General features: G+C 43.7%; 1 protein-coding gene across 1 annotated transcript; it reads left to right on the top strand.

Annotated features, from left to right (window-relative positions):
* The first annotated feature begins 7,644 nt into the window (after positions 1-7,644).
* Positions 7,645-10,035, top strand: CTSG (cathepsin G). The gene is made up of 5 exons (XM_063090110.1): positions 7,645-7,741; positions 8,278-8,425; positions 8,876-9,011; positions 9,217-9,471; positions 9,865-10,035. The coding sequence occupies exons 1-5, from the start codon at positions 7,687-7,689 to the stop codon at positions 10,033-10,035; spliced, it is 765 nt and encodes a 254-aa protein (XP_062946180.1). The 5' UTR covers positions 7,645-7,686.
* Positions 10,036-14,529: the final 4,494 nt, after the last annotated feature.

Below are 14,529 nucleotides of genomic sequence, written 5' to 3'. Positions count from 1 at the left end.
TACCATTCAGATAAATATTTTTTTCTTTTTTTCCTTTTAAAGATGACTGGTAAAGGGATCCCAACCCTTGACTTGGTGTTGTCAGCACCACGCCCTCCCAAGTGAGCCAACCGGCCATCCCTATATAGGGATCCAAACCCGTGGCCTTGGTGTTATCAGTACAACACTCTCCCAAGTGAGCCCCAGCCCGGCCCTTCATTCAGATAACTTTAAAGCCTGTTTATTAGATAAAAATGAGATTCTAAAATGATATTCACTAATAGATTTTTAATAAATGTTTATGCCAAATAATTAAAAATATAGGATTCAAAACTAATTATGTTGTGATCACGCCTACATAAAAATATGCATAGAAAAAACTAGAGGGCTGGCCAGTTAGCTCAGTTGGTTAGAGCATGGTGCTGATAACACCAAGGTCCATGGTTCAATCCCTGTACCAGCCAGCTGCCAAAAAAAAAAAAAGAAAGAAAGAAAAAAGCTGGATGAAGATATATCTGTGATAACAGTGGTCAGTTGGGTGGTGGAATTAAGGCTGGCTTGTTTCTTCTTTCCATTTTTTAATTTCTTCAATATTTACATTTTATAATTATTAAAATAACTTAATTTTTTAAAAAGATTTCATCAGAAAAAATGTATGTTTAAGTAAGTTGTTACATGTGTTAGTTAAGATATAAGCCTAACTACTCTAACAGATAAACTTTAGAATTTCAGTGATTAACCCAATAAAAATTTATTTCTTGCTCATACATAGTCCAAAATGAGTATTCCTGATGAGTAGTTGCCCCTTTTACTCTCAACTATCCCAGTTTGGACAATAAATTACAGGGTCAGCCCATGATTAAGAGACCCAGGTTCAGTCCCCTGAAGATGGCTTCTAAGTTCCCCAAGTTCATCTGCATCAAACCATGGAAGAGGAAGAGCCTTGCTGATCAGGCGCGGGAGGATGGTATGGGTCTGGAAGGTGTCCTCTCACATCCCACTTGTCACAACAGCCACACAGCCACACCTAACCTCAGTGAGGCTGAATGATGTAGCTCACCTACATCCCGTGGGAGAAAACGAAACTGTTTTGTTAAACTGTTAGCTCGTCTCTATCACAATGCTTAATGGTGTTTGCCATTTTTAAGGATCATGGGTCCTAAATTTGTTTTCTGCTTATATATTTCCATTACAGAAAAAATTAGATAAAATAAAGGTGAAAATAAGAATCACATAAAATTGTTGTTTTGGTTGTTGCTTTTTTGTTTCCCCACAGAATTAGTATCAAAGTGTATACATGGTTTTATTCTTTTTTCCCACTTAATAATTGATGATTCAAATTTCTCCATGCCATTAAATATTCTACTAAAATGTGACGCATTTGAATAGCTGGATGATGCATTGTTCCTTGAATATACCATAATTTCTATTACTTCTCTCCTGTTGTTGAATATTGGATGCTCAGAGCATTTTTGGAAGAGGGTCTCATGGAATACGTCCACCTCCGCCTCTTTCTCATGTTTACCTGAGGTCCCGGGGTCAACAGCTCAGTCTTAGAAATAAGCTTCACCAGGAAATGCTGAGACCTTGAATCTCTGTTCAAATCTTTCTTTACTTCCCTCTAACTGCTCTGATGGGAAGATTTTCTGTAGATCCCAGTGAATCTGCTACAGCAAATCATGCACTTCAGGACCCTCCCAGGGGTCCAGTCTTTCCTTTGTCACCTCTCTTCCCTTCAAGGATGACAACAACAGTTCTTGGCAAGAGAGCGTCTGGCTCTCGGCAGACACTTGAGATAGGAATACAATGGCTCTGGCACAGACTTCTCCCAGCATGGACTCTTAATAAAATGATCACAAGCTCATCATAGAAACCTCCTGAGTAGCTTCCAAAATGTCCTTCTAGGATTTACGTTAAGGTAGCCCTGAAGGTCTGGAGTGCCTCATTAGTATACTGGTCACCTACCAAGCAAGAGGAACTATATTGGTTACTACCCAGAGTAGCACCAGAGGGAGGGTGGGGTTTAAACCAGCAACAGCTGGCAACTGCCTGCCCAGAGGATTTGCATTGCTGGTGGCTTGTGGGACAGGGAGGACATGGGAAACACTTTCCCTTAATGTCCCAACACCCCAGAGGAGAAAAAAATTGTAACTGACGGAAATGTAATAAAACAGTCAAAACTAGATGTAACAAGCTATGGATATTGTGAAACATATCAGTCTTATTTTTTCAAATACCGCAATTTCTTATTAAAATGGAAATAAACACATTTGAAACGTGTGTGTCCCAATCTACTGTCATGTATTCCCTTCTGCATCCAGTGTTCTCTCTAATCCCCACCCTCTGGCAGACTTTTTCAAAAAACGTATTGCAAAATATACACACATGAAAAGTGCACAAAACATAAATGTACAGGTGAAAGAATAATTATAAGGAAAGCACTACATTTTACGTCAGAAAACAGAGGATGGCCAACACTCCAGAAATCCCCCTATGTCTCTTCCTAGCCCTAGTCAGAATGCTCTCGCCGCCCTCCAATCCTTAGCTAACTGCTACTCTGACTTGTGTAAAAACCACTTTCTTGCTTTACATTATATATTTACTACATATGTATGCATTTCTATCCAACATAGTTTCATTTTCCACAGTTTTGAACTTTATATAAATAAAATCATACTGAACATAGTCTTCTTGGGTTCTTTCTACATTCTGTTATTAAGATTCATTTAATGTAGCTGCAGGAGACTAGTTCATTCATTTTTATTGTGATGTAATATTTCATTATATGAATATACAACTTGATTATTCATGCTACCGTGGATGGCCCTTCCAAGTGTTTCCAGTTTGGGGCTATCATGAATGATGCTGCTATGACTTTCTTGGACATGTATCTGGTGGAAATTTGCCCATGTGGGAAAGAGCCAACCTGGTGGCTGTAATTGGTATGTCATTGTGCTTTAAATAGATGTTTATCTAGTGAGAATAACACTTTTCACATGTTTATTGACCATTTGGATTTCCTGTTTTGAGATAAGGCTATTTAAGTCTTTTGTTCATTATTTTATTGAGTTGATTACCTATTTCATACTGATTAACAGAGGTTCTTTATACAATTTGAATGTAAGTCCTTTGTGGTTATGTGCGTTACAAGCATCTTTGCTAATTCTATGAATTGTCTTGTTTCTCTCAATTTTAGTGATATTGAATTCATCAGTCCTTTTCTTTATAATTAGTACTTTTATATGTAGTAAAAATCTTTACCTATCATGAAGATACTGTTACATTACATTTTCAAGCCTTTATTCACACTTGGATCCGTAATCCACCCAAAATGGATTTTTGGATATGGTATGAGATAAAGTCAAGTTTTTTCCACATAGAAAATATGTGTCCCTATGGGACACTATGAAGACACCTATTGTCCTAACACTATTTACTGGAGAGAAAAAAGGGAAAATAGTCTTTTCTCTATTATGATGGAGGATGCAACCTCCATCATCAATGGAGAATGCATATATGTGTGTGTCAGTGCCCAATGTGTGTAGTCTATGTCTCTACACCTCATCAGTACCGCATTATCTTCATATTGCTATGGCTTTATTTGCTAAAGCAAGTTTTCCCATCTTCTCATTCTTTAATAGTGTCCTGGCTATTGTTGGCCATTTGCTTTTTCCAAATATATTTAGAATCAGCTAAGTTCTATAAAATCTCAGGTGAATCTATAGATCAATTTGGGGAGAACTGACATTTTCACAACTTTTAGTCTTCCGATCCATGAACATGAAATCTCTGTTTAGGTCTTAAATTTCTCTTCATTAAATTTTATAATTTTCACCTAAGAGGACCTGCACATATTCTTACAGGCCACGCCACTTAAATATTAAATTTTTTAAAATTTCACTTTCTAACAGCATTGCTGCACATGCAGAAATATAATTAATTTTTAATTGATTTTCGTATCTAGAAAATTTGTTAAGCTCTCATTAATCAGGGTATTTATAAATTCTTTTGAATTTCTTATGTATGCTAGTATTTCTTTAAGTCATTCCAGTTTTGTTTTCTCTGTTCTTGTCCTTATACCTTTCATTTCTATTTCCTGCCCAGCTTCACAGGCTAAATCACCTAGTATAATGTTGAATAGAACTGATGATAACTTGTATCCAGGCATTCTTGAATTGTTTTGCTCTCAAAGAAAAAGCTTTCAACACTTCACCATTAAGTATAGTGACTGCTGTGGGATTTTTGTGGATAACTTTTATCATATTAAAGACATTTCTTTTTATTCCTACTTTGCTAAGAATTTTTTTTAATATTGATTAGTGATTGAGGGTGAATTTTAGCAAATGCTTATTTGTTTGTATATTAGTTCATTCTGTTGCTTATAACAAAATACCTGGAACTGAGTAATTTACAAGACAATGAAATTTACTGCTTGCAGTTTCAGAGGCTGGGAAGTCCAAAGTCCAGGGAGCACATCTAGTGAAGGCCTTGCTGGTAGTGACCATGACCCAGAGGTCTCACATGGTAGAATGGTGGAGCAGAGAGAGAAACTCTCAGGTTCTCTCCTTTTAAAACCCTCAAAGGAATGGAAACCATCATGTCGAAGTGATACCTGTGCTCCCATGTTTATTGCAGCTCCACTTACAGTAGCCAAGATTTGGAATCAACCTAAATGTCCACTGACAGACAATTGGATAAGGAAAATGTGCTGTGTATACTCAATTAAATACTACTGTGACATAAAAAAATGAAATCCCGCCGTTAGCAGCAACATGAATGAACCTGGAAAAAATTATGTTGAGTGAAACAAGCCAGGCACAGAAAGAGAAATACTGCATGCCTTCACTCATAGTAGGAGCTAAAATAAATAAATAAATAAAAGAGAAAAAAAGAAGAAAGAAACAATCACAATAATACATTGAACTTTCAGAAAAAAAGAGAACAGAACTGTGGGTGGGAAAGGAGGAGTGGGAGGGGAGTTAGTGAGAAATTAGTTAAGAGTCACTAAGATTGATTACGTTTTGGAAACATGAGTATACTATTTATCCTGATTTGATTACCACATATTGTACACATGTACTGATACTCAAATCTGTACCCCACAAATACATATAATCAATTATGTTCCTTTTTAAAATTATTAATTTACTTATTACATTAAAAAATGTTGTTGCAGAACAGTGGGAGCAGGAGTGGGAAAGGGGGAGAGTGACAGAGGTGGACCTGGTGGGGCAGGGCTGGCCCACAGCCAGCTCCTTTACTGCTCTGGTTGCGGGGGGCAGTCGTGGCGGTGGCCCATGGACTTCCTCCACTCCAGCTCAGGAGTCTGGAGGGTTTCCAGCAGTGCAACCATGTTTCAATAATAAATAAATAAATAAATAAATAAATAAAAACCATCATCACAAAAATAAAATAAAACCCTCAGAACCACTCCCATGAACTAGGGCATCGTTCTTACAATCTAGTCACCTCTTCAAGGCCCCACTTTTCAATTATCATAATGAGATTTCCCACTCTCAACAATTACAGTGAGATTAAGCTTCAAGGATTTTGGGATAGGCTTTCCATCCACTGCAGTTTGCTTTAATTGAATAATCACACAGTGTCTCTTCTTTAGTCAATTAATAGGATGTTACAGCAATTGATTTTCAAATGAAAAGATAGCTATGCTTTCCTAGGATAAACTAAAATTACTCATGATATAACTTTTTGCTTATTAATTGATGGATTTATCATTGACCTTTGATATTCAAAAGTGATATTGGCCTGTAACGTTCCTTTCCCATATTGTCTTTATTGGGTTTGGCATTAAAGTTATGCTAGTCCCATAAAGGAGATGGGAGGCATCCACTCTCCAGAAGAAATCATATAGCATTCTTTGAATATTTTCTACAGATTTCCTCTGTATGTGATTATCAAAACAAAAGTTCATGTGTGTGGATTCAGCACATTCCCTCAGAACAATGGTAGGCCCTTACTGGGTTTTCATTATTCCTTAATTTTGGCCTGATAACCACTCCTGCACTGGCAGTTCTTCAAGATTTTTAAAGTGCTTAGATATTTTAAACAGCTTTGTTATTTGTTACTTTTAGTGGGCAGGTTGGCATGAAATCTGAGGTCACTATCAATGAACTTCCTATCCACATCTTTATTTACATCATTGGGTACATATCATTTACTTCTCTTTTCTTATATGTATAGGCTGTTCTTTATCCTTTTCCTTTTATTTTTTTAAGTTAGACTAATGTTTTCAAAACAAAATAAAATGTCGAAAAACTTAATAAATTAAAACTATCCCAAATGCTAAGACACTAATAAACTGTCATACTATTTTCTCTTTTTTCCCTTTTTCTTCACATTACTTTTCAGATGAATAAAGATATTCCTTAGAGCATATACTAGAGAAAGGAGTAAGCTCTGGGCAGCTCTAAAAACAAGTGAAAAACTGTGTATATTTATGTATAAGGAGAGGATTCTTAATGTCTATAAGATTTTCAAGTAGGCCTATCACACTCTATAAAAGATTGGGGACTGTATTAGTCTTCAATTCTGCTATTTTTGCAAAAATTGTACTGGATTATAATGGTTTTCTGTGCATGCACAGAATCTTGCAAATATTTTTAAGTGTGCTTAATGACCCACTGTATTACTCTGCAGTAATTTGCTGTGCTTTTCTCCCAATGTTGAATATGTGGCTACAGTTCTTCATGTCTCATAGGTAGCCCAGCAATGAATGTACCTCCTTCTCAGAAGCTATCACCTGGGGCAAAAAATGAGGATTAGACTGATTGGAATCTTCTCATCCATGAGATGGGATCTTACATGTTTTCCTGCTAGTCTGGCAGCTCTCAACAAACTGAAGTCTCTAGGCCTTTTCTGCATGCGGGGAACTTTCTGGAACACAAAGATCTTCACCTTGGGTAGGAAGCCAGCAAGTAAAAAAGTCTTCAACTGTGCCATAATTTTCACCGAGGGTTTGCCTGAGCTCAAGTGACCTGAGAAAGTAACTATCAGTGTCAGAAGCTTGTTCCCTTTTCTTTCTCTGGCAGCATCCTTCCCCCAGTCAGGAGAGTGGCTACCCAATCTGCCCTGACAACTTCTAGAAAGAAGTGGGAGCAACAGAGGTCTCACCAGGGTGGCCTTGGGCCAAAGGGAGAAGGCAGTCAGGCTACACCTTTCCTCTTCCACCCCCTTCGACTTCTTCCTGGTGTTCTCACCCACACGCCCACCACACCCCACCATCTTTCAGTCCCCTTGCCCAAGCCCCACTAAGTATATGTGAATAAGCCATCCAGGGAACTTGTACTTTTGTAGAGAAACCCTGAGATCCCTGAAGTAGGCAGCAGCCAGCTTCCATGTCTGATTGAGGGTATTATGGAATTTGATAGATTGGGGGTTCTGGGACACATTGCCCAAAGCCCTGCTCCTTGTTGCCCTGGGTCCCTATTTCTGCCATTGGCATTGACCCAGCAGCTGTGCGGGAGATCACGGGTTGCTGGGTTACTCCCTCTTCACCCAGATCACTGGCAGTTGGTGGGCAAACCTCCTAGGCAGCTTTGGGTGATGCAACTCATCACACTTGCAGGGCAATGGGACTGTGAGTTCTCCAGCCCCCACCCCCATCCCTTCCTTCCTCCCTCAGGGGCTAAAAATCCTGCAGGAGGAAGCACAAGCGGCACCCACCAGGCAGCCCTTCAGAAAGGCAAGATGCAGCCACTCCTGTTTCTGTTGGCCTTTCTCCTACCCCCTGGGGCTGAGGCAGGTGAGTGACTGTTCCCACCCTCAGAGGTCCAACCCCATCCCATAGACTCTGGAGACAGACTGCCTTGGCACATCCTAATTCTGTGTCTTTGAGTAAATTCTGTGAAAGCACATTTCTTCAGTTTTCTTCCACATCTATAAAATGGGAATAATATTAATACTGACCTCACAGAGTCGCTATGAGAGTTAAATTAGTTCATGCACATAAATATCTTGGAATTGCCCCCGGCAGCCCAGTTCCGTGTTTGTCCTGAGCTGCACTCAGAGGGATCTGGGAACCTTCCTGAGGAAGGAGTACCAGGGAACTTCAGGGGGAGCCCATGCATACAGCAGAGCATCTCCCCTCAATACCTGAAACCGACACTGGCCTTTCCCAGAGCATGAGTTGTTCTCCCTCTTTTGGGGAGAATGAGGAAGCTGAGAGGTTGGGATGGGGAATGGGTCTCCCTTCAAGCCAGCAGTGTGTGACCTGCAGACCCCAATCTTCACCACCAACTCCTCCCTCGCCTGAGGTAAGTGCCAAATGCTTCCTTCCAGGGGAGATCATCGGAGGCCAAGAGGCCAGGCCCCACTCCCGCCCCTACATGGCGTACCTTGAGATCCAGACTCCTACACACATGAACGCTTGTGGGGGTTTCCTTGTGCGAGAAGACTTTGTGCTGACAGCAGCTCACTGCTGGGGAAGGTGAGGAGTTTCTCGGGCAGCCAATAACACAGGCCCAGAAGAGCTCACAGAGGAGCCACCACAAGCAGGCCGGTAGCAAGAAAAGGGTGAAGAAGATGCTAGATAGGTCTTGGGGGAAGGCGACAGGCCAGTGTAAATGAGGAGAAAGGAAGACATGATCAAGAAGAGCAAGCAGAGGAGACAGAAGACACCACTGGGGTCAGAAAATGAACTCAAGCTCTCTCTCAATTCACTCTGGGAGAGCAAACCTTAAGGTCGCCCCCCCACCCCCACCCCCCAGCTCAGGGCTGCAGAGGAGCAGAGGGCGGAGCTCAGCCCAGTCCCTGCTGTCCCCCCGAGTCTCTTCGGCTGCAGTCTTGCCCTGCCCTGAGCTGGCCGCCTGCCCTGCAGAGCTGGCGGACTTTGGCTCCTGTGGCTCATACCTACCTCTAGGCCCCCTTGCCTTTGCAGCCCCATAAACGTCATCCTGGGGGCCCACAACATCCAGAGGCGGGAAAAGACCCAGCAGCGCATCACTGTGAGAAGAGCCATCCGCCACCCTGGATATAATCAGCAGAACCACCTGAATGACATCATGTTACTGCAGGTACTGCTGCCTGACCCTCTGGTCCTCCAGCTGTCTGGCTTCCTCCCAGCGTGGTGGTTTCCCTGTGTCCTGGGACCACCGAGGAGGAAGCCAGGGCAGGGCTCCAGGTTGGTGGTGGAGGGGAATGGGGTATTGCTGCACCACCATCCCTGCTCTGTGGCTGGGGGCCCCAGCTGAGCAGGAATGTCTGTGCTCTTCCTGCCAGCTGAGGAGGAGAGCCCGTCGAAATCGAGCCGTGCAGCCAGTGGCTCTACCTCGGACCCAGGAGAGGGTGAGGCCTGGGGCCTTGTGCACAGTGGCCGGCTGGGGCCTGGTCAACCTGAGCAGGAGAACAGACAGACTCCGGGAGGTGCAGCTGAGAGTGCAGCGGGACCAGAAGTGCAGCAGTCACTTCAATTTCTACAACGGCCAAACACAGATTTGTGTGGGGGATCCTAGGGAGAGGAAGTCTGCCTTCAAGGTAAGGCCGTGGGCATCTGCCAGTACTGTCTGGGACAGAGGGGCCTGGGCAGAGGGACAGTGGGAACAGACTTTATCCCCACAGCCCTAGCCTAGGGGCCAGGCCTGGGTAGATGGGGACTTTCTCATCAATCCAGTCTCTGGGAGACGGGGAGGAAGACCCACAACACACACATCTGCAATGTTTTCCTGGAGAGGGTAAAGGTACCTTGACTCGGGGTGAGCTGGAGACAGGAACCGCAGGCTTGACTTCTGCAGCCCTGGCCACCTCCCAACCCACACACACCCAGCAACTGGAGGAGCCCATCCACCCCTGCCTTCTCTGGGAGTGGGGAGCTTAGGGCAGCAGGGGCAGAGAGGCCTGGCTTAGTGTCCCTTCCCTCACTACCCACAGGGGGATTCCGGAGGCCCCCTGCTGTGTAACAATGTGGCCCAGGGCATTGTCTCCTACGGAAACAGGAATGCAGTTCCTCCAGCAGTCTTCACCAGGGTCTCGAGCTTCCTGCCCTGGATAAGGAGGACGATGAGGCGCTTCACACAGCAGGATCAGGCCGAGACCCCCTGAGACTGACTTTTCTCTGGGGCGCAGGCCAGCTCCGGGGGTTACCAGAGTCTTAATAAATGTTCACATCTACAGTAAAGATAACCAATTTCTCATTTGTTTATTTAATATCATTCATAATTAGTCCATGATTAATTAGTCCATTCGGACTTCTATAACAAAATACCAAAACTGTGTGGCTTATAAACAGAAATTTATTTCTTACAGTTCTAGAGGTTGTACGTCCAAGATCAAGGCTCCAGCAGATTCAGTGTCTGGTGAGGGCACACCACCTGGTTCACAGACAGTCGTCTTCTCCCAGTGTCCTCTTATGGCAGAAGGGGCAAGGGAAGCCATCCACAAGGGCTCTGCCCTCATGACCTACTCACCCCCCAAAGTCCCCACCTCCTAATACCATCACTTTGGGGGTTAGGTTTCAACATATGAATTTTAGAGGGACATAAGACTGAGTTGAGCTCCTCCAGGAAAATGGGGTCTCTTTCCAGGACAAATGGACCCCCTGGGCCTGGAGATCAGGAGGAGCTCCTTCCCTTCTTCTTGCCTTGGGCAGTGGTGGAAGGACATATCTCTCCCCAGGGCAAGTCTCTCTCCACCCTAGGAGAGAATCCCCCTTACTCAACATTAAAGAATGGTCTGATTAACACTGTGTGCCACTCGTGTGCATAAAGATAGGTGGACCAAAGGGACAGGACTGAAATTCCATGGAAGACCCAAATAAATTTATTATAAAGGTGGCATCTCAAATCACTGGGAAGCAATGAATTTTTAATAAATGGTATAAGAAACAGCTATTGGGGAGAGGAGATAAATTGGATTCATTCTTCACACCATACTCCAAAATAACCCTCAAATGGATCAGAGATTTAAAGGTAAAAAATTAAACCATACAAGTACTAGAAGAAGAGATAAAAAGAATTGCCTATTTAAAAATAGCCAGCAAACATCCATGTTCATAGCAGCACTATTCATAGTAGCCAAAAAAAAGATGGAAGCAGCCCAAGCGTCCATCAGTGGCCAGAGTCTTTGTCCTAAACCCTTGCACCATACCGACCCCACTCTACTATAAACCAACATTTTTATTTTCAATATGATGAAGGTCTGCTTTACACTTTTGATGCTCTGAAGTTATACAAAATGCCACACAAAATGTAGACTAAAATAACAATACATTGGCCCCTAAGGAATAGCCCCTGGCTGTCTACATCAATATTACATTCAAATATAAGATTACTGAAATTATATAATTTTAAAATTGTGCTTTAACACCTTCTTAAAGTAACTGCACAGAATCAGCTAGGAGGTTTTTCTAGGTACCTCAAAATGTTAATTACTCCTTGCAGTGTGACATTTACTATCTGAATTTGGCAGTTTCCATAATCATAAATAGAATAATCACTAAGAAGATATTTTGTCAAATATAACTGGCTATATACAGAAATGCTTTGGTGAATTTGACTGTTATTTTACGTGTATCTCTTATCAGAAGGTCATTTGTCTAATATTCAGGATAAGCCATTTATCAACAAAATTTTAATCAACGATACAGCTCTGACAATCCTCACTCATTCTCTCTGTATTTGCTAACTGCCTACCCCTAGGAATTATCTATTACTTACATGCTCTGGGAGATAACAGTCTCATTATTAAATGTTTGCTTTAGCAAATGGAAAAAATACTTGATAAAGGAGAAGGAGGAGGAAAGAGAAATGGAAGAGAACCCCTTCAGCCCTTTCTCTCTGTGACATTTACTTAGAGCCCCAGAGCACTGCCCAATCTCAGGACTCAGTCCCCAGAAAACCCCAGGGCAGACACATCTCATTTACTTGGCTTTCTCTGCCAGTCAGCACTTCAAGGCACTCTTTGCCTCTGGCTGCCCTGGTGGAAAGGTGTCCACAGACCCTAGGGTACTGGCCTCCAGAAGACAATTCCTTCTGACCATCACAGAAGCTAGGCCCAGCACTCCTCCCAACAGCTCTGCACTCTTCCCTGCTAAGTGAACCTCAGAAGCAGAACTTTGACAAAAAGTGTTTGCACACTGAAAATGAGTGCAAAGGGACACAATTCCTCTTTCTTTCTCCAGGTGCAGACGTTGTGCATTAGGAGCCCTACCGACTTGGCTGGATATTTGTAAATATCCAGGAACTTCTCTCCCAACCCAATAGCTAAGGCTGACTTCATCTCTCTCTCTCTCTCTCTCTCACACACACACACACACACACACACACACACACACACACACACACACACTAAGGAATTTCCTTTTCAGAACACAAAAGGCCAGAGCAGAAGGGCACAGAGGTGAAAGAGTCTGTGAGGAGGACATTGAAAGATGCTGAGCTGGAAAGCGCCTCTCCCTGGTCCGTGTGGAGGCTTTAGGGACCCTTCTTGTGAGGCCCAGGGCTGTGGCTGACATGCGAACGTAAATGAGAAACCTCATCACTCTAATCCACTATATCAATCAGCACTCTCCACGAATAAAGGAACGATTAATTTCTATATACCCCTGGATCCTTCTGATCTCTTGCCCTTGTGGCTTATTCACGCTTTGAACTGCTTTATAAGCCACATTTATGATGGCATGGGGCAAACTTTCCTTCTCCCCAGACAGAAATGCTCTGCATACCTATTGGCCATGAGCAGGCTCTGACCGCACCTTCTTTCTCCCTCTTCTTCTGAATCCTCAGGCGGGACCCCCACCCCCACCACACTCTCTCTCTCTCTCTGTCTCTCTCTCTCTCTGTCTGTCTATCTCTCTCTCTCTCTCTCTGTCTCTCTCTCTCTGTGTCTCTCTGTCTCTCTCTCTCTCTCCTCTCTCTGTTACTCAAGAGTTACCTACCTTCCTCTCACTGTCTCACCAGGTCCTGACCCTCTGACAGGAGCAAGTCTGGGCTCCAAAGGGAATCTCTGCTGAGGGGAAATGCACCTGAAGCGTCCGCGTGATCAGCATGGTCCCCTCCATCTCTGGCCTCTGAGCTGGAATCAGCATCTCTAAGGTTCTGGAAAATCTGCACCTCCCATGTAAGTGGTAGAGTATGAGTTGCCTCAGCTTCTTCTAGAATCTCCCCATTAATGTGAATCACCAGTCACTGAACTTTCCAGCTCTGAAACCTCAAGGAGAAAATCTCATCTGGGCCCTTGAGAGTCCTTAACTGGGGATCCCTTTCATGCACACCATCCTTTCATTCAAGTATATTCCCTTCTGAGATAAACACCTCCAGTTCTTCATCTATTTTCCTAGAGGAAAATTGGGAGTCTATTCCACTCCCAGGATCATCACCTCTGGAAATCTCCTCAGAGCCCAGGTTCCCTGGCTTCTCTCCACCTGTCCTAAGCTGGCCTGTCAGGTAGGACGGTGCGTGGTCGTCGAGAAGCTCCCATCCCCCACCCTGGTGAGCCCCTCCCTTGTGAGTCAGCCTAGAGATGTGTTTTCTGGAGGCAAAACAGTCAGTATATCCACTGCTCCCACTTTTTCCTCAGGACAGTGAATGTTGAAGAAAGGGCAAAAGAATAGCCCCCAGGTGGCAGCAGTCACCACATATTGGGGCTGTTTCTTCTTCCCATGGAAACAAGAACAGGGGCCCTCACCAGGGACATGGAGCCATGAGATGCCAACATTTTGTCTACATGACAATCTTTACTGGCTCCAGGGTACCTGGGACAGGTGGGACAAGAGAGACGGGGGAATGCTGAGCTTGTCTTTACCAGGACTGGTAAAAATAAAAACTTTTTTTAAAAGCTTGTTTCACCTCTTTTTGTCTACCTATAGGCTTCCAAATACTTTGATCTCTGCTCCTCACCTGCACTCCCAAGATACTGCAGTTGCCGGGAACCACCAAGGAGTTGATGCAATGACTAGGCCCTTGGCCAGTGTGTTTCAGGTGAGACCAGTGCTTGGCACTTTGGCACATAAACAAAAATCCTCTTCAGCGCTTAGCAATCAGGGTCTGGGGGAATAAAGGTGGGTCAGAGAGATGCTGTGTGAAATAATCGGCAGTTGCTAATCACAAACACAAGGCAATGCAGGGTGATACTCATGCTCTCTGCAGACGCAGAACTGAACCAAGCAAGGGGAAAGTAACACTATTTCTGTCTAATGACAAAGCCTCCCAAAGACCTCTCCTCACCTGGATTTCCTCTGGTGATTGTGGCCAGGCTAACTCAGCACCTGCCTAAGAAGGCGGTTCTTGCAACACCCTCACCACACAGGCCTTCCTGCAGGAGAGAGAAGGGATATGGAGAAAGCCCACATCTTGAAAATCAACAGAGCAGGAGGAAGCACGCATGACTTCTGATCTGAGCATACTTTCATAAAAGATGCTGCTGCTACAGATCCTGTTAGCCTTTCCTCTGCCCTCCAGGGCTAACATAGGTAAGCGACCACCCCCACCCTCAGAGGCCCGGCTGTGGCAGCCCAGTCAGGCCATCTTTGTGATCTATCTCTACTTCAGCTCTATCGAGGGATAAAAAGTGAACGGAAAGGACAGAAAAGAAAACTGC

The sequence above is a fragment of the Cynocephalus volans genome, chromosome 3 (assembly GCF_027409185.1).
Source record: "Cynocephalus volans isolate mCynVol1 chromosome 3, mCynVol1.pri, whole genome shotgun sequence".
Taxonomy (NCBI): domain Eukaryota; kingdom Metazoa; phylum Chordata; class Mammalia; order Dermoptera; family Cynocephalidae; genus Cynocephalus; species Cynocephalus volans.
The sequence above is the reverse complement of the archived record's forward strand: the minus strand, read 5'-3'. Positions and strand labels throughout refer to the sequence as shown.

What these genes read in the sequence shown, in the direction of transcription:
- CTSG (XM_063090110.1), top strand. Translation starts at nt 7,687, where the DNA reads ATGCAGCCACTCCTGTTTCTGTTGGCCTTTCTCCTACCCCCTGGGGCT. An exon ending in GCAGCTCACTGCTGGGGAAG is followed by an intron (nt 8,426 to 8,875) that starts GTGAGGAGTTTC and finishes TTGCCTTTGCAG; the next exon opens with CCCCATAAACGTCATCCTGG. An exon ending in AGAGGAAGTCTGCCTTCAAG is followed by an intron (nt 9,472 to 9,864) that starts GTAAGGCCGTGG and finishes CACTACCCACAG; the next exon opens with GGGGATTCCGGAGGCCCCCT.